General features: G+C 46.9%; 1 protein-coding gene across 1 annotated transcript in view; it reads right to left on the bottom strand.

Annotated features, from left to right (window-relative positions):
- Positions 1–17,991, bottom strand: part of ABCA4 (ATP-binding cassette, sub-family A (ABC1), member 4) — a 129,074-nt gene that overhangs the window by 94,245 nt on the left and 16,838 nt on the right. The window contains 1 exon segment of the mRNA XM_012730028.1: positions 12,924–13,121. Coding sequence (XP_012585482.1) covers positions 12,924–13,121 — 198 coding nt within the window.

The raw sequence follows: 17,991 nt of genomic DNA, 5'->3' as shown, positions 1-17,991 counted from the left end.
AAATAAGTTACAGGATGAAGTTACAGGATGAATCAATACTAAATACTCCTGCCACTCTGTTTTGTCTTCTTCTTGAGGCTACCATTGCTCGGTTCTCCTTGCCTCTGTCCCAGAATATTTTATCAGAATGGGCTTCTAACTGGTCGCTTGCCTATAGACTCCCCCTTTCCAACGTACCCTCCTCGGGGTAGCCTGCATTACCCAACTGGCCAACTAGATCACTCAACTTCTCCCGCTCAGCGATCTCCCGTAGCTTCCTACTGCGGCCTCCAGGATCAAAGGTGGGGATCGGTGCAGGCCACTCATACCCCCATGAGCTGGTGGTGGCTCTCCAGCCCTCTCAGCTGCTGCTCTCACACTGGCCAGGCTTCTGCTTTCCCTACTGTGTCAGTCTGTTTCTTAAGTCTCCTGGCTCTGCCCTCCTCTGACTGGCAAACTTTTCATCCTTTCAGTCTTATTCCTTACACAGCTGTCCATGGGAAAGACAGGCCTCCCCATGATTTCAGTGCAACTCATTTTTCAACTTCTTTGCTTGCCCTGGCCCTGACAGACTCTTTCAAGGCATCAGGTCTATGCCCTTTCTTGTGCTCTATACCATTGGTGATTATTCTGTTATTCATTTATCATCTGTGTCTCTTATTAAATGCTAAGCTTCATGTAGACAGGAGCCATGTCTGTGTGCTGGGCACCATGGTAGACATGCATATCAAACATAATAACTGAATATTCATATTAGATATACTGCTATAAAACTATACATACAATTTCTATATTTTAATAAATACATAATTTTCATATGCAAGATGTTAATAATAGGTACAGATCTTATGTATACTATATGTTATTTATATTACTTTATCGCTTATATGTAATTATATAAGATACCTTCGTATCTGAGGAAATTTGTTGTAAAGAATTGGCTCATGCAACTATGGAGGCTCACAAATACCAAGCTCTGTAAAGCCAGTCAGCAGGCTGAAGAGCCAAAAAGAGCCACTGTTATTCTGAGTCTAAAGGCAGAAAAAGCTGACATCCCAGTTCAAAGCCAGTCAGTCAGGGAAGAATTCTCTCACTGGGGAAGGCCAGTCTTTTTGTTCTCTTCAAGCCTTCAACTGGCTGGATAAGGGCCACTCACATTAGGGAGGGCAATCTGCTTTATATAGATTGAGCCAAACTTTACTTATTAATTTAAATATTAATGTGACCCAAACACACCATCACAGAAACATTCATATAAAATTGGAGTCCAGGACTCAGTCAATTTGACACATACATTAGCCATCACAGGCAGGGACTGTATCTTTTTATCTTTACATCTCTCAGACTTCTTCTCCATTGCATTTTTTTTATAGTGTCAGGAAGCAATCGAGAATAATAACGGGGCAGTGGAATGAAGCTGTTTAGAGCTATGCTATGCTCATCAGCTCAGCTACAGAAGACTGTACAAATCTACTTCTTTTGTCTTGCCTTCTAGAAGAGTAAATAAACTACATATTCTTTCATCTTGAAATCAAATCCCCCCCCACCCCGTATTGAAGTTGTATTAGAAGCAGATGCATTGGAAGTGCAATAAATAGCGGAAAATTAATAAATTCTTGAAAATTCATGATCATTCAGCTTTACTAATTCAACCAGCTTGTTGATCAGATAGTTCTGCACCAGATAGACAGCACTTAGGTTTTCTAAAGCTACAAAAGTAATAACTACAATAAAACTCTCTGCAATCTGCACCCTACTGCAGAGTAATCATGATCATCACTATTAATTATCATTATTAATTATTCATGAGTTGGTATGCATCTTTCCAGAAGCACTGGCCTTTTAAGTTTAATTTTATATTTCTCCCATTTGAAAATTCTCAGAGCTATGTCTTCACCACTGTTTCTAGTACAATCACATTTGCTTTGATGGTGGGCTTGTAGAATGCCCTGTCCCACATGGAGTGTTTATCTCCCTAAAGATGAAGGGTTTGCTAGTCTCAGCAAACCCACCCCTGACATTTTCATCACCCTGTTGCCTGAATGGCTCTGGCCCCCACTTCCCTTTCAGTGCTGAGGCTCCCAAGGGTCTCCACATCCTCCTTCCTCCCTTTTGGACTCTTCCTGGAGAGTCTCATTCCCTTTCTCCCTTAATCTGCTACCTTTTCTTTGCAGAACCTTTGGATGACTTCTGTGTCAGCACCTCCAACTTCCAGCTGCCTGCTGGATATTTGCCCAGATGCAACTTGTCTTAAACTGGTCATTTCCTCTTCCCCAAGCCAAGTCCTGGCCCTATCTGCCATTCTTCAGTTGGTGGCATCTTTTTCTACCAAGTCACCAGAGCTAGAAGCCTCAGGAGCTAGAAGCTACCGATCCTGCCTCACTCCCACCCCACTGCCAAAGCCTGCAGTCTGGAGAACTGGGAGTTGGGACAGAGTGTGAACTCAGGGCAGGATGGGCCCTCAGCTGGCAGAGATGGCCGCTAAGGAACACCTGAAAGTCTGCCTTAGGAGGAAGCTGGAATCGATGACCAGAGTCCAAGGAGCTGTGTGCATTCTAGGGGATGGGAAGGCACCAAGAGGCATGGAGCCCAGAGACACAGAAAATACGGAATTGTCACATTCGTGTGTCCAAAGGGACGCTGATCAGTCACCCGCCCCATTACTTCTAATGACTCCTCTTCTATCCAATTTGTTGCCTGTTCTCCTCACTTGACTGTGGGCTAGAGACTATGCATGGGTGTGTTTTTAGCCAATTGGACAGCTTTCTTTCCTTCTCCTTTAGCTCCTGATCTCCATAGGCTCTGAGCACACTCTTGTCCTAAAAGTCCTCCCCACATGCAACTCAACACACAATTCAACACTGTCCAGCTCTGTCAAATATCAATTACACTATATATATTTTTTAGTGTAAATATCAATTACACTATATATATTTTTTAAGGGTCTTAACTGTGCCTTTGAAATTTTTCGGCCATGAGTAACTCCTTAAATGAGTGATTTGCTGTTGTTTCTCAGTAATCAAGGCAAATACTTCAGCATGTTTGTGTGGAAAAACCTGAAGCATAAGCTAGTTTTTGGATTTCAAATTTACAAATACTACATTTAACAATAAAGCTGAATAATGTTACCTTCTGAAATGTTCAATTTAATATTTATCAAATTTAACTCTAATGCTTTCCTTGCGTTTCAGAGGCATAACTTAAAAAAATTCAACTCTCAAACACTTATGTTGGTCTCCGAACATCCGGTAGCTGGTAGATACTCCCCTTATCATGTTAGGGCATAGTAGATAGACAGCCCACCCCTCTCCATCCCACCCTCATACCCTTACCCCTAGTGGCCAGAGTCAGCGGATCTGAAGCCACTTTACCTTCTCCAGAAAGCTTGCTTTCCCCAAATGCCATGTTCCTCAGCCCCTTTGCCATGGGCTCTGTTTGCCTAATGTGTTCAGTTACTACTTTGATACTGGTTTGCTATTATCTAGAATGCATCTGTCTCACACTATTCTGATATTATCATTTGCAGAGATAGGCTTTGCTTTGTTTTATACCTTCAGGGTATGTTCCACAATAGATACTTAGTAAGTATGTACTGTATTAATTAACAAGGAAATTAACTAGAGCCTAGTAGAAAAAGAGAGGCTATTGAAGTTTTAGTTTCCATAAGAGATGTTCCTACAAGGTACAACTTACAGGAAAGGAGCCCAGTTCTACCTTGGGACAGGGAAGATGCCAATTGAGCTGAAAGAAGACAAACCGGTGATTATGAGGGTGGTGGTAGTGTTTGCAGATGCAAGGGGAGGACCAGGACTTCCAGGTGGAGGGAGGGTTGCTAGGAATGTCAACAAGAGAACTGCTGGAGAGAAAGTCAGACACCTGGAGAGACAGTCAGACACCTGAGGAGAGGCAGTGAGCAACAGCAGCTTGAGATGCACTTTTTCTCTGGTTAACACTTTCTTGTGAATTTTGTTAATGATTTGATACATATTTACTATTTTAATAGTTCCTAAACTCCAGTTATGTGCCTGGCACCTCGCTGAAATTCCTCTCTAAGCTCTGCAGCAGAGATAGTAAATAGTGAGTGCTTTATCACTTACCACTCAGAGCACTGACTGGGCCCTATAGGGTGTTTTCAATACATGTGTGGTCACCAAATTGCCTAACTGGTGCTGCCATAAATTCTAACTTCTCTTCGTTTATTCCCTCCCCTATTATCTATTCAATTTCAAATCCAAAGGAACTAGAAGACACTTAAGTTTATTTGAATGGAAATGTGAAAAGATTTTTTTTTCTGGGAAAAAGGTCATAGACCAGAGTGTTAAGTATCTCTCTCACACACACACACACACACACACACACTGTTTCCTATGCTATACAAATGCTCATAATTTCCCAAATAACTAGCCCTTTCATGTCACTGCTACAGGACTCAGTATTGCCAACCCAACTTTAAGGTTTAACTAGACCTTGCAAGCAAGATTGGAGATACAAAAAGGTCAATGGAAATGGCATATCTCTATCATTTCCCATTAGCTGTGGTTGGTCAGGGGTCACTGGGCCTTAATCTGATACTTAAATGGATGACAAGGCCTTCCCTCTCCAGTAGTGACACAAGGTCTCTGGGTTCAGGTAACACAAGGTCTCTGGGTTCTCAAGTGACAAGAAAGAAACATATCTGTCCTCTGGGACTGTGCAATACTTTTCCTTGGGCAAAATAAAGCATATTTGCTATGAAAAAAGTCTTAATTTGAGCAGTGTTTGCTGATGCCTTGGATCCAATGGGTTAATCACACAGCTGCCACAGTGGCAGCTCACAATCTTATGGGTGAAACTTTTGTTTTACTTTCTCAGATTTGAAGAAGACTGTTTGGAAAACAGCTGATTTCTAGCTTGAGGACCTTCCTGGCACCAGAGAGAGTAGGTAGAGTTAGGTTAAAAGTGTCTTCGTGGGCCCTCCCTGGTCATGCAGCGGGTTACAGCACAGCACTAAGAAGCTAAAGCCACTTCAGCATGAATTCGATTCCTGCCCTGGAGGTGACCCACATGGTGCAGCAGACCTCTCCTGACCTGCCCGCTGCTCCCCTCAGCAGTGTATTTCATTAATCTGCCTGTTCTGCTCCCCACTCTGTCTCTGGGGAATCCTTTCACTACCTCTGCACCTCTGGCCTGTACTCCAGTTCTGTATGCATAAATTAAAAAAATAAATCTTTCTTTTTTTAAAAAAAATTTATTTATTCATACAGAACTGGGGTACAGGCCAGAGATGCGGAGGGTGAGAGGATTCACCAGAGACAGAGTGGGGAGCAGAACAGGCAGATCTACGAAGCACACTGCTGAGGGGAATAGCGGGTGGGCCAGGAGAGGTCTGCCACACCATGTGGCTCCAGGGCAGGGATCTAATTCATGCTGAAGTGGCTTTAGCTTCTTAGTGCTGTGCTTTACCCACTGCGCCACCAGGGAGGGCCAATCTTTCTCTTTTTTTAAAGTGACTTTATTGATGGCCTGGCCTCTGGGAGCCAGGGGAAAGTTCTGGAGAGAGGGATGAGATGCTGTCCTGAAAGACCCAGATGGAGTGGTGAGCAGTCTGTACAGGCCACAGGCTCCGTCCTAGGATGCTGCTACAGGAAATCCAGATTTATCCGGGAGGGAAGTTGTTGCTAGGCAACTGGGAGACTGTGGATTTGAAGCATGTTTGTTGCAACCTGACAGTTGTTAAGCATCAGATGAAAAGAAAGGAAGCCTGCTTCAGTGGAGTGGGGGCCACCAGGAGGGGACACCCTAAGAACCAGGAAATGCGTCATGAGTGGAGAATTCAGACTAAATCACTCAGAGGGGGTGGAAATGCCAAACTGTCTCTAGCGGGACAGGCCACAGAGACATGCTGTCTCCCAGTACTGGAGGGGGAGAGTATCAGAAAGAGGGTGGATTCTGGGATATGTGAACAGACAAGTTATGGGGCTCCCTTTAACTCAAAGAAACTAGGTTTTCTCTTCCTGGGGTAACATTCAGTCCTGATATTTACTGCTGATAAAAGCAAAATTAAGTTTGGATCATCTAGGGGTAGTCAAAAGGTCACTCCGTGAGATGGATCTCTTCCTAGTCTGAGTGGCCCGAGGAAGGAGAGTGTTTCATCTAAGTGTTTGAAGAAGTCATTTCTGGGAATAAAGCAATGGGGTGATTGAGGTGGGGGTAGGAAGAGTCAGTGGGGCCAGCTGCAAAGCAGTTGGTTAAAGCAAAAATGCTTTTGGTTTCCATCTCGTTGCTGTGTACTACAACCTCATGAAATATGGAGTCTAGTTCTTGCTAGCTCTGCTTTACAGATGGGGAGGGGGAGGGGAGAGCCTTTCAAATGACAGCAAGTCAGGGCCAGCCCAGCGCCAGGTCCCAGTGTCCTGTGAGCAGCGGCACCTTCCACCCTCTGGTCCTCTCTCCTTTGCGCCCCTCTTGTTCCACTCAGGGGTCATGGTTATTACTTCACAAGGAGCGTGAAGGAAGGATCTGTGGACATACTGAGAATTTTAGAAAAGGATGCCTATTAGTGGTAGGTAGGAAGAAGTTTGGCTGCCAAAGCCCTCAACCTGGGGTCTGACACAAGTGGCTCCACTAATCTCCACTCTCGTTTCTGAATTTATGTTTCCTAGAGAAAAGATTTAGGGTTGTCAGGGCCTCAAAGGCAATGCTAATCCACAAAAAAAGTTAAGAACTACTGTTCTGTAGAGGTAAGTGTGATCACAGGCCAAAAGCTGTTCAAGACCGGTCTATGCTGCAGAGCGCGGATGTCTGACACACGGGCTTTCATCTGAACCTACTGAGTGCAGGGTCCTGAGTGCAGCCGCTATCCTAGGCAACAGCCTTCGTAGACTGCTCATGTCCTAGGTTAGTTCTGGCCTCTCAGTAACTTTATTTGTTTATTTTAAAAGATTTATTTATTCATGCATACAGAATTGGGGTACAGGCCAGAGGTGCAGGGGCGCTGAGAGGATTCACCAGAGTCAGAGTGGGGAGCAGAACAGGCAAATCAACGAAGTACATTGCTGAGGGGAGCAGCAGGGAGACCGGAGAGGTCTGCCGCACCATGTGGCCACCTCCGGGGCTGGGGATCGAACTGGCATCAAGTGGCAACTGCCAGCTTCGCAGTGCTGCGGTTTAACCTGCTGCTGCACCAGGGAGGGCCCAGTAACTTTATTTTTTACTTTATAAAAACAACATCTGATCCATCATGAAAGTAAATCTGAACCAACTGTATGCCTGGAGCCTAAGAGAAATGAAGGTCAATGGCAATCAAGCCTGTGGCTCTAGTGTGCATTTGAGATATACGAATGTTCCTTGCTTTATACCCTTTTTATCTCTTCTTTAATAAAAGTCTGTTTACCCAGAGGAAAATTTGATTGTACAAGAACATAGTTTTGTAGATGTAGGCAAAACAAATATTAATGTTGTAAATCAAACATGCCTGCTGTGGCTTAATAATTTTGGAAAAATACCAAACAACTTATTTTGTGACTGTTTCTCCCAACAGCCCCATCCCCCGTGCCCCTGGCACTGAACTTCCCTCCTTTCTCTCTTCCACCCTCAAAACCCTCAAATGGTAGTAGGAGAAAGTTGACGGTCCAAAGCTTCATAAATTGGAAGGGGGAGGAAATCATCAAGTTAAGTCATTAACGGGACCTCACTGCAAAATCTTGGCGATGGGGGTGGCAGTGGGAACGCAGAGAATTTTGAACAGGCAAAGTCATCCGAAGACTGAAATGCATAGTTGAAATTTAACAAACTGCAACGAATAATCCCGGTGAGCAGAGACGAGGGCCACTGCACACGGAGCACTGGGCAGTCCACCCACATTGATTCCCAATGATTCAGGAATTTAGGGAGCAGTGCCAAGAACAAGACAGGACATTGAGTGTGGCATATACTCAGGACCCCAAAGCCTATCTCCCCCTTTCCCTGGAACTCAGTGTTCAGTCACCCTGTAGTCAAAAGACAGGTAGTGAGAATCAGCCGAGGCCAACTTCCACGGAGCACGTCAGGACGGAAAGCTGAATCACGCCCCACTGGAGGCTGTGGCAACGGGGAAAACCGGGGCCAAAGTGCCAGGGAGGCCAAATTTCCTCTATCAACGTCCATGCAGAAAGGGGGGAAGGGAGGGAAACTCAGATTTCCCAGCAGTGTGGCAGGTCTTGGCACCGGCCTCGGTTCCCCTGCCGAACTTCCACAAATAAACATTCAGAGCAGAAGGGACAGATTTGCTTCTCAGCAAGATTTCAAAGCTGTGCACCAGAGTCAGAGAGAAAACAGGAAGGATCTAGAGGGAGGAGAGGAGGAGGGGCAAGCAGCCTTAGGCCAAATCAGATGGGAACCGGCCCAACCCCTCACCCGAAACTGACACACCATTTTTTATGAGGTGTAAACCTTTCAGGCAGTGCTGGCTGTCGTTTAGGTAGACGGCGGGCCCAGGTCGGAGCTGCTGGGTTTCAGGCTGGGGGCGGGAAGCCTGCGAGGCCACAGGTGAAGACAAGCTCTTTCAAGCTATCTGGAGGCAGAGAAACCTAGAGGGGCTAAATCTCCTTGGAGAAAATCCAGCCACCTGGCTCTTGCTTCTCTCCCAGCCACCTAGGTCACTGGCACCCACGCACTCTGTGTGTGTGTGTGTGTGTGTGTGTACATGTGGGGATGGGTAGAGTAGGGTTCGTCATGGGTACTGTATTTGGATTGAGGATGACAACTTCTCATCACCAAGGGGCCGAGGGAAAACACAGCTGGCTCTGGTTGGTGCTGGCCCCAGCCCCCTCCCAGAGGCGCTCAGCAACCCGGGTCCCTGGGTCTGAGGGATTGCACTCTCACCTCACACATATCCCCAGTTCTTTATACAACAGGGGCAAATGTTGTCACAGTGGTTTACCGAAATGGTCCCTCTTTGTTAATGAGCACCGGTTCGGCATTTAATAAAACCTCAGTTCTACACTGGTGTATGTGCGTGTGAGAAACTGCCCGGAGAACAGAAGGCACAGCCTCCCCGTGTGGAGCGAGGTGGCTGCGTGCCAGCCAGCTGCAACAACAGCCAGGTCACATGGAGGTCTGCCTGGCCCCATGGAGGCCTGCCTGGCCCAGGCCCCGCTCAGAGGTCCACCTGAGGGTCTGCGGCGATCAGAAGTGACCACTGTTATCCTCAGTCTGAGCACATATTAGTACATATGCATTGTTAATGTTGAGCCTCCATTTCCATTTGTCAAGTACATTTCGAGGAAAAAGTACATTTCGAAGATCACCAGAAAGGGTGCTTGTCCTCTAGGCTTGGGGCATATTTGTCCCAGTCTGGGCTTCCTCCACAGAGACACACCGCAAGAAGGGGTAGAACTTGGAGGCCTGTACTTCCTTTTCTAGGCATCTTGGGGGCTCCTTGTCTGCTTTTTTTCACTGTTGTTGGTCAAGCAGATTTTATTTGATTAATGCTAACAACAAAGGCTGGGGTTTAGCACTGCCACCCAAAATTAACTGTGACCCTTTCATCCAGATGGCCATGAAATCTTCAAAGAAAACCAGGGGGGACCAGACAAAGGGGTGGGCTGCAAGGTATCGGGCCCCTGATTTCAGCAAGGGCAGCGGATAGAACTACTGACTACTTTCCTTGTTGACTTGAACCAGCAGCTTTTCCCTGCCAAATATTTGTCAATGGTTTCATTCCATTGCATCTAGTTAAATACCAAGAATCAGCTCTGATAATAAAACCACATTTTTTAGAAGAAATATCCAGAAGACGCTCAGAATCGCTTTGTCTTTTTCTCCTTGAATGTGTTGCTGTATCTTGTTTTTGTGGGCTGATGAAAACAATGTCATCATCTTATCATCATCATTCATTTTACCTTCTTCAGATTTTCATTTATCAAAAAATGGCTGCCTAGAAGTTGGTGTGGGGGACCTGCTCTGGATGGTCTTCTCAGGAGTAGTGGGAACAACCGAAACCTTTTTTTTCTCCTTCAAGTTCATACAATCTGAAGCATTTTCTACCATTTTATGTAAAGTCAATGAAGCAGAACTATAATCATTTTCTTTTTAATCTAATTTCTCCCAGGGTAATTGTGCTTTCTGTTTAAATCTCTCCTTACGCAAAGCTTTTGGAGAAGAGTCCGGCTCTGATAATGCAGGCTCACTGCTGGCAACAATGGGGTTAAATGCACATCCGGCCTTCTGAGCTGTTCTTCATGTCCTTTTTCAGGTGATATTAAAGTGACAAAAAGTCATCAAAAGGTAGTTGTTCATTGTTTCACCCACTATTTTGGCAACACCTTCAGATTCCAACTCCACCAACGCCTGGCCTCGCCGTTTCCAGTCCTTTTACTTCTGGACACTTGGGACCTGTGCCGGTGCCAAGCTGGGAGCAGCACTCTCAGGGCTGAGTCTGCTGAAGCGCTGGAGCTGAGAGGCCCACACAGCTCCCTCCAGGAGTTAAGGTTTTCTTTTTCCTGTCTCTGGGCAAGCCTGGCCACTGCCATCTGAAACGTAGCTTCCTGCTGAGTTTTCGGGGGACAGGCAGCTCGTGGGGCCACAAAGACTGGCTGGGGGGCCACAGCTCATCTGCTTCCTTAAGAGAAGGGCAGGAGAAGGCACCTCCACAGCACCCATGTCTCATGGGTGATCAAATGAAAGTGCTTCAGAACCATAGAGGCATTTGGGGTTCTACTGATGTTACCATCATCATCATTATATAGTTATATTATTGTTGAGACGGTCAGTTGCATGCCTATGCTAGGTCAGTAATTCTCAGCCCTCCTTGGACATTGGAAGGAGCTGGGAAGCTTTTGAAAATAGTCAGTGGGGATTAGAGTTTCTGGAGGTGGGAGCGGAGCCCTCAGTGGTTCTGGAAGCTCCCATAGTTCAGTGTTCAGCCAGGCTGGCTACTGCTGGCCTGGGGTCGCACGTCGCCAGAGTTGGCCTTTCTAAGCCTGGTTGCCAGGATGTGGCCTTCTGCTTGTTTCAGGGGCGACTGGGGGGTGGGGAGGGGTCAGTGTAAGCCGATGGCCATGGCTGGAACCCTGACCTCTGCACAGTGCTGGGTCCCTACAAGCTGCCAATTCAGATTTGAAAGATGAGCACATGCAGAAGAGGTAGGTACTCATGCAGGACCCATTTCTAGTCAGAGAAGGTGCAAGGTCAACGTGGTTTTCTGGGTCCCCTGCAGGGAATGCATGCAAGGGCAGGAGCAGAGACTTTCTGGTCTTTCTTGTCTGATAAATACTTTGGAACCAATGACCTGAGTTTTGGGTCCAATTCCACATGGCAAGTCCAGGTGCCCCTTTATCCTTCCACATCCAGACCTGCCCTCCCAGAATAACTGGTCATGTCCTGAAGCTTTATTTACCTGTCAGTCATCCAGGTGCTTGCAAAGCACCTCACCTGTTCATGTTTATTAAGGCCACAGGCTTTAGAATCACCTAAGGAAACATGGCAGGTTCTGGAATCTGCCCCTTTCACGTGGCCAGAGGATTGAGTGGCAGGGGCACCCAGGAGCCTCCAGCAGCTCTAAACACAGGTGCAGGTCTCCCAGCTGGGTTGGTGACCGGCTGCCCAGAATAAGGATCATTATGGCCTTACACTTCTGTCTGCTTCAGAAAGAAAACCAAGGAGTGTGTCCAAAATTGGTTTCCTCTGGAAACTTCCAGCAGAGGAGTTTGAACCACAGGCTTTTCATTCTCCCTACATTATGGGGCCCCAAGAGGACTTTCCAGGGTTCCTGTGCCCTGGGTAGTGTTGGTTGGGCCCCTCTCCCTCTTGTATGCCAGGGAAGGCCTCTCTTCTTATTAGCTGAACTGTAGATCAACATTCCAAGGAAAGTCACACGTGGAAGAGGCTGAAGTGTGAATGCCAGGAGCTATGGGGTCTGCTTTAATTTTAAAATGTTTTCAGTTTCCCTTTTATAACAAGCTGAAAGTGGGTTTTCTAGAGCTTGAGAGAGTAATCATAAAAAGACAAATTTCTCAGTTGGTTCTCAGTGAAAGGCCCTGTCCACAACAATGTGCCAGAAATTAAGATGTAGGAGAAAGGAAAAAGAAAAAAAAAACAATACAAAAATCAAAGAGTAAACACACAATTCAATCCTCTCTGAACCTAACCCCAGAGTCTAATTTTGAGTGTTTTGTAAATCTTGGCCCATATGAGCCCATCAGAAACACTTAAGGTAGTAGGACAGATTCTGGGCCCAGACCAGCCCTCCTGAATCAGTTTCCAGGCTGGGAATTTGGAATTTGCTTTTTTCACTTATTTTCATATACTCTGATGTGTGAGAGCTGCTGCTCTGGAGAGCCACTAGCAAAGGAGATATCATCAGGTCCTGAAAAGTCTGTCTGGGATGCAGTTCTAGAGGGTTGAGCTAGATCAGGGCCTTCTAAACTTTTGAGACTAGAAAATTTCTTTGTCATTTTTACCTCTCTAGAGGAACCATTGGGGCCAAGAGCAGATCTAGAGAAGTGAGTGTGAAGTTCTCATTTATTGAGATTTATGAAATGCTGTGTATATACTTTTCCATGTACCTTTCCCCACCAGTCTGTAAAGTATTATATTTGTTCTATATGTGAGCAGGAAAGGTCAACCGTCTTGTCCATAATCACCTGGCTAGGAAATGGTGAGGTGCAGAGTAAAACCAGGCCTCCTTCTGCTTTGTACACAGCTAGCGGTGGTAGAGCAGACTTAGCCTCCATCTGGAGTAGACTCAGACCCGCATCAACCTCTACCCAGGGGTGGCCCTACCAGGGACTCCTTGTGCCTGGGCCACAGCTCTGAATTACTATCAGTCAAGATTCCTTGGTCTTTGAGCCTGGAGCTTCCTCAAAGACTGTCTTGAACACCAACATCCCACATTTGCAATTCATGAATTCCCAATGGCCTGCCCCAGCCCCCAGTGCCCCCAGAAATTACTTTCTAAGGGACAAACAGCTAAGCCCCTCCCTTACCACACGGAAGAGCTTGAAGACGTCCACACTGGCATACAGGGTGTCTTCCATCCACTGTAGGGTGCCCTGAGAGAGCGGGCACAGGGCTTCACGCACCGTCCTAGCCCCACGTCGCTGGCTAAAGATCAGGAAGCGCCCTAGGAGGGCCTCACTGCAGGCAATGTCCTTGAGCAGCAGGTCCGGGACCCCATGAGCAAACTGCAGGGGGAGAAGCAATGCTGGAAATCTCCTTGTGATGGAACACCAGTGCCCCCCAAAGATGTCCATGGCCCAACCCACAGAATCTCTGGATATGTACAGGGTGTGGCAAAGAGTATTAAGATTATGGCATGAAGGTTGCTACTCAACTGACTTGAAGACATCTCTTTGTCTTATCTTTTGACCCCAATAGAGTCCCCAGAAGTCCTCCAAGTGTGGGAAGGCAGAAGAGTGTCAGAGTAACGGAATGTATGGAAGAGTTGACTCACTGCTGCTCTTGAAGATGAACAAAGGCCACCAGCAAAGGAATGTGGACCATCTCTGCAAGGCAGCAAAGATCCTGCAGAAAGGAATGCAGCCCTGTGGCACCTTGACTTTCAGACACTGACCTCTGGAATCGGAAAATAATAGATGTGTTGTTTAAAGGAACTAAAGTTTTTGGTAATTTGTTCCAGCAGCTATTGGAGTCTAATATACTCCCATGGTGCATTTTATCAGAGAGCCATTTAAATTTTTTAAAAGATTTATTTTTTATTTATGCATACAAGAACTGGGGTCCAGGCCAGAGGTGGTGTGTGTGTGTGTGTGTGTGTGTGTGTGAGAGAGAGAGAGAGAGAGAGAGAGAGAGAGAGAGGATTCACCAGAGACAGAGTAAGGAGCAGAAAAGGCAGATTGACTGAAATATACTGCTGAGGGGAACAGCAAGGAGACAGGAGAGGTCTGCTGCGCCATATGAGTCAGCTCCCTGGCCGGGATGGAACTCGTGCTGCAGTGGCTGGTGATAGCTTCATAGTGCTGAGACTTAACCCCTTGCACCACAGGAAGGGCCCAGCCATTTAAAATTTGAGAAATACCTTCCTAGCACCAGGTTCTTAGATGCCTTTAGGACTTACTGCCCCAAGCTGAGGCAAGAGGGGCTAGACCACATTTGGAGTGATTTCTTCTCTCATCAGATTCAATAAATAGAAATATTGGATATCAGGTTAAATTGGAACTTCAGTTAAATAACACATAATTTTTTTTTGTAGAGTATGTTCCAAATTGAATCCAAAAGGATTATGCAACTGAAAAATCCTATTTATCTGAAATTCAAATGTAACCAGTTAGCCTGTATTTCGTCTGATGACATTAACCCTCAGGTAGCCCACATCTCACAGCCCCGGTGGAGCTTGTGACAGCCACTCTTACAGCATAATTCCCAGAAAGGCCTCTAGATGCTAAGGGGGACTCAATCCTGGCCAGGGACCCTTGGCCACGGCACAGCAACTGGCCTCTGGAGTCCTGGACTGCCAACAGTGGACAAGACCTGTGTATTTCAAATCAATTCACAGCCCCACACCCCTTGGTTTCCAATTACACAGCCCTCTGGGCTGGAGGACAGAGTAGGTCCAGCCTTTACTTTTCCCCTGCATGGGAATTGCCCAGCTCATACGCGGAAGCTGGTGTCTAAATGACAGAGCACGGTCGGGGCAGTTGGACTTCTTCAGTCTCTAGCTGGGTGCGTGTTTCAGACCTCACCTCACTTCTCAACCCCAGGCAAAAGCCCCACCCTCAACTCTAACCCCAGAGTCTAAAACATTTTGAGATGGATCAAATCAATGAGTTCATTGAATCCAAACCTCTAATGTTCTAGAGAAGTAATAACAAAGAAGTTAGAGGTATGAGAAAAATCATACAACAGGAAATCTGGGTCATCACAAAACTCTCTGGTTCATTCTCTCCTACTCACTGAATTCCCTTCACACTGGCACTAGATAGTGGATACAGAGCAAATCCACCCCCACCCCACCCCCCAGGAGCTTACAGCTGGCTGGAAATGCAGGCATGTAAATAGCTATAAATGTGAGGCTGAATACAGTGAAACCAGAGCACAGAGGAAGCTGTGCTAAGAATGGCTAGTAAAAATGGCTCGTATTTATAGGGTGTTTATTGTGTGCTGTGTACTGTTCTAAGTGCTTTACAGGTACTGATCTTTTAACCCCTAGAAGCACCGTATATAGTGCTTTTATTATCTCCATTTTACCAATGAAACAGAGGCACAGAGTGGCTAATTAATTTGCCTGAGGTCACACAGTTTACTGTTACCAGCTAAAATTTGAACCCAGAGCTTGTACTTCCCCATTTCCTATTAGCTCTTTGTCCAATAAGGAAGGGTGGGGACAAGACAAAGACCATTCACTGAGGAGTCGACAAAATAAGTTGGCCCAGAAGCATGTCCAGAAGTTCACAGGGTTATGGTAGGACAAGAACAGGCCAGAGAACTGTACCTCTCTTTTTGCCTAATTATCTCCTAGAGGAGTTGGTGGATGTAATTCCCCTTCAAGCTATGCTCAGATACCAGGCAGAAAGGGCCAGGAGAGGTATTCAGTCCTGATGGCAAAAATCTCATATTTGGAATGGATCAGTTACAGAGATTTACAAGCCATGTGTGGTTATTGCAACTTAAAATACAGTAAATCCTTAAACAACATCAGCTTAAACTACTTGGGTCCACATATGTGCAGAATTTTTTCTTTCTGCAATTCCAAATTCATTGGTTCAATCACTGGGGAAGGCTGGTTGGGTGAACCCAAGAATGAGGAAGTCCTGGTTACCGAGGGCTTACTATCAGGGACTTGAGCATGCACTGGTCTGGGGATCCTTGGAGGTCCTGAAACCTAAGTCCCACAGACACCAATAGGTGATGACAATCAAGTTTTGGGAGAGTCCAAAGTTATACTTGGATTTTTGACAGCTTAGGGGCCTAAGAGTCAAATGTAATAAAAACATTGTAAATTTAGGTCTCCAGCTACACCAGACCCATCTCAAGCACCAGCCAACCACACTGCACAGCAGGAGAGAGTATGCGGCCATCACAGAGGAAAGTTCTCATTGTGGGCAGTGAGATAGTAAGGAGAGATGAGGAGACAGGCCAAGGCAGGGTTGACAGGCAGCCGCAGAGGGAGCTCAGGCAACGTGAACAGAAACTCTAAGCTCTGGAGCATAAACTCTAAGCTCTGGGATCTGCTGGTTGGGGAAGGGTTAGCTAGCCAGAGCCAGCAACACTAAATAAAGGCACAACCCAGTGACCCCAGCTTCTTTTCTCCACATGAAAGCCCTCAAGCCCGATGCCAGCAGCACAGCAACTGTGCTATGGTCCAAATATCACATCACCGAGGAACTGGAAAGAAATTCCCCCTAAATTCCTGCCCTTATCTCCATCTCCCTTTTATTACCAACTGGAAGTCATCAGAGGCCTTTCCAGGACTTGCGTTTTATGAGCTGAAGAGAAAGCAGAGGGAAAAATGAGCAATCAGCGGTGCTGTCACCTGCCTTGGGTGGGGATGGAGGGGAAGCAGAGCTGGGCCCAGGAGCCAGGCCTGACTCCAAGGGCCGCGCAGGAGCCACTGCAGCCAGGGCCTGGACCCTGAGGTCACCAGGCCTCCAGGGCCACAGCACGCTGTCTCAGGCTGTCCCTCGCCTCCCCTTGTCTAGTTTCAGTGAAAACCACAGGGCTGAGAAGCCAGAAAAGCAGGTATGGGCTTCTTCATTGTTGTACAGGGAACTTGCTCACCATCCCCTTCAACAGACCCAAACAGGCGAAGGGGCTCCGCTCCCCCCTCCTCTATGCTCAGACAGCACCGTGCAGATATTTATCTCAAGAATGACATAGCCCTGAGGTTCTCTGTTTACGTCTCAGTCTCCCCTGGAATCTGGAGGTGCAGACCTGGCCAGGAGAGGTGGCGGGGTTGGGGGTGGGGGTTCGGGAGTTGTTGGGTGGGGGATGTCTGCTCCATGGACCTCTTCTTATCTTGCTTTCTCACTGTGTTCATCACTCAAGGGGCCCACACGCCCAGGCCCCAGAGTCCATGAGGAGTCCATGAGGCCCCAGAAGACAGCCTGTCAGTATCAGCTAGAAGCCTGCTAGAACACAGACCACTGTCAGTCTGGGGGACCCTGAGGACCTGCATTCCTAACAAGCGCCCAGCCCCACTCATGTGACTGGTTTCAGACCTTGAGACCCTCTGCACTGGGGTAAGAATGAGGCTGGGATTCTGCTCCAGCTCTGAGTTTCTAGCTCTGTAACTATGTGCATTGCAAATGCCAGCTGCCTCAGTTTCCCCATCTGTTTGATCCCTCTCATTATTAACACAAGAAACACATGAACTGACAAATTTGGGGGTTATGTCTTAGTGGTAAAAATGCTCTGAATAAATGTGGAAATTATGAAAACAGAACAAATAGATTGGGGGTGGCAAGAAGTAGATCAGGATGTGCAAAGGGACTAGAAGGAGTTTACCTGGCACTGAGAAGAAAAGGAGCCTGGAACTAGAGGTCCAGACTGTGAGCTGCTGCTGTCACACTGTGAGCGGGGAGGGTCATCTTGGATTTTTTTTTTTTTAAAGATTTTTTTATTTATTTGTACATACAGAACTGGGGTGCAGGCCAGAGGCTCAGGGGCGGTGAGAGGCTTCACCAGAGACAGAGTGAGGAGCAGAACAGGCAGATCGACGAAGTACACTGCTGAAGGGAACAGTGGGTGGGTCAGGAGAGGTCTGCCACGCCATGTGGTCACCTCCGGGGCAGGCGGGAATCGAACTCATGCGGAAGTGGCTTTTTAGCTTCTCAGTGCTGTGCTTTAACCTGCTGCGCCACCAGCCCATCTTGGATTTTTAACACACCACATGGCCAGTTTCTGGCCCAAGGCTGCTTCCCTAGGTTTTTGCAGGGCTGCCTGTCTGCTCCAGGATCATCGCCTCAGAAAGGCCTTCCCCGACCATCTCATTTAAAATTGCCCCAAATCCCACACCCAAGGCCCTAACTCCTGGCCCTGCCAGCTTTTCCTCCCAGTGTCTTTCACTCTGGAAACACATGAAATCATGTGTTAGCT

This window comes from Condylura cristata, unplaced genomic scaffold (assembly GCF_000260355.1).
Source record: "Condylura cristata isolate star-nosed mole 26May11 unplaced genomic scaffold, ConCri1.0 scaffold00026, whole genome shotgun sequence".
Lineage (NCBI taxonomy): Eukaryota > Metazoa > Chordata > Mammalia > Eulipotyphla > Talpidae > Condylura > Condylura cristata.
Note: the sequence above shows the minus strand (reverse complement) of the source record. Positions and strands in the feature narration are given on the sequence as shown.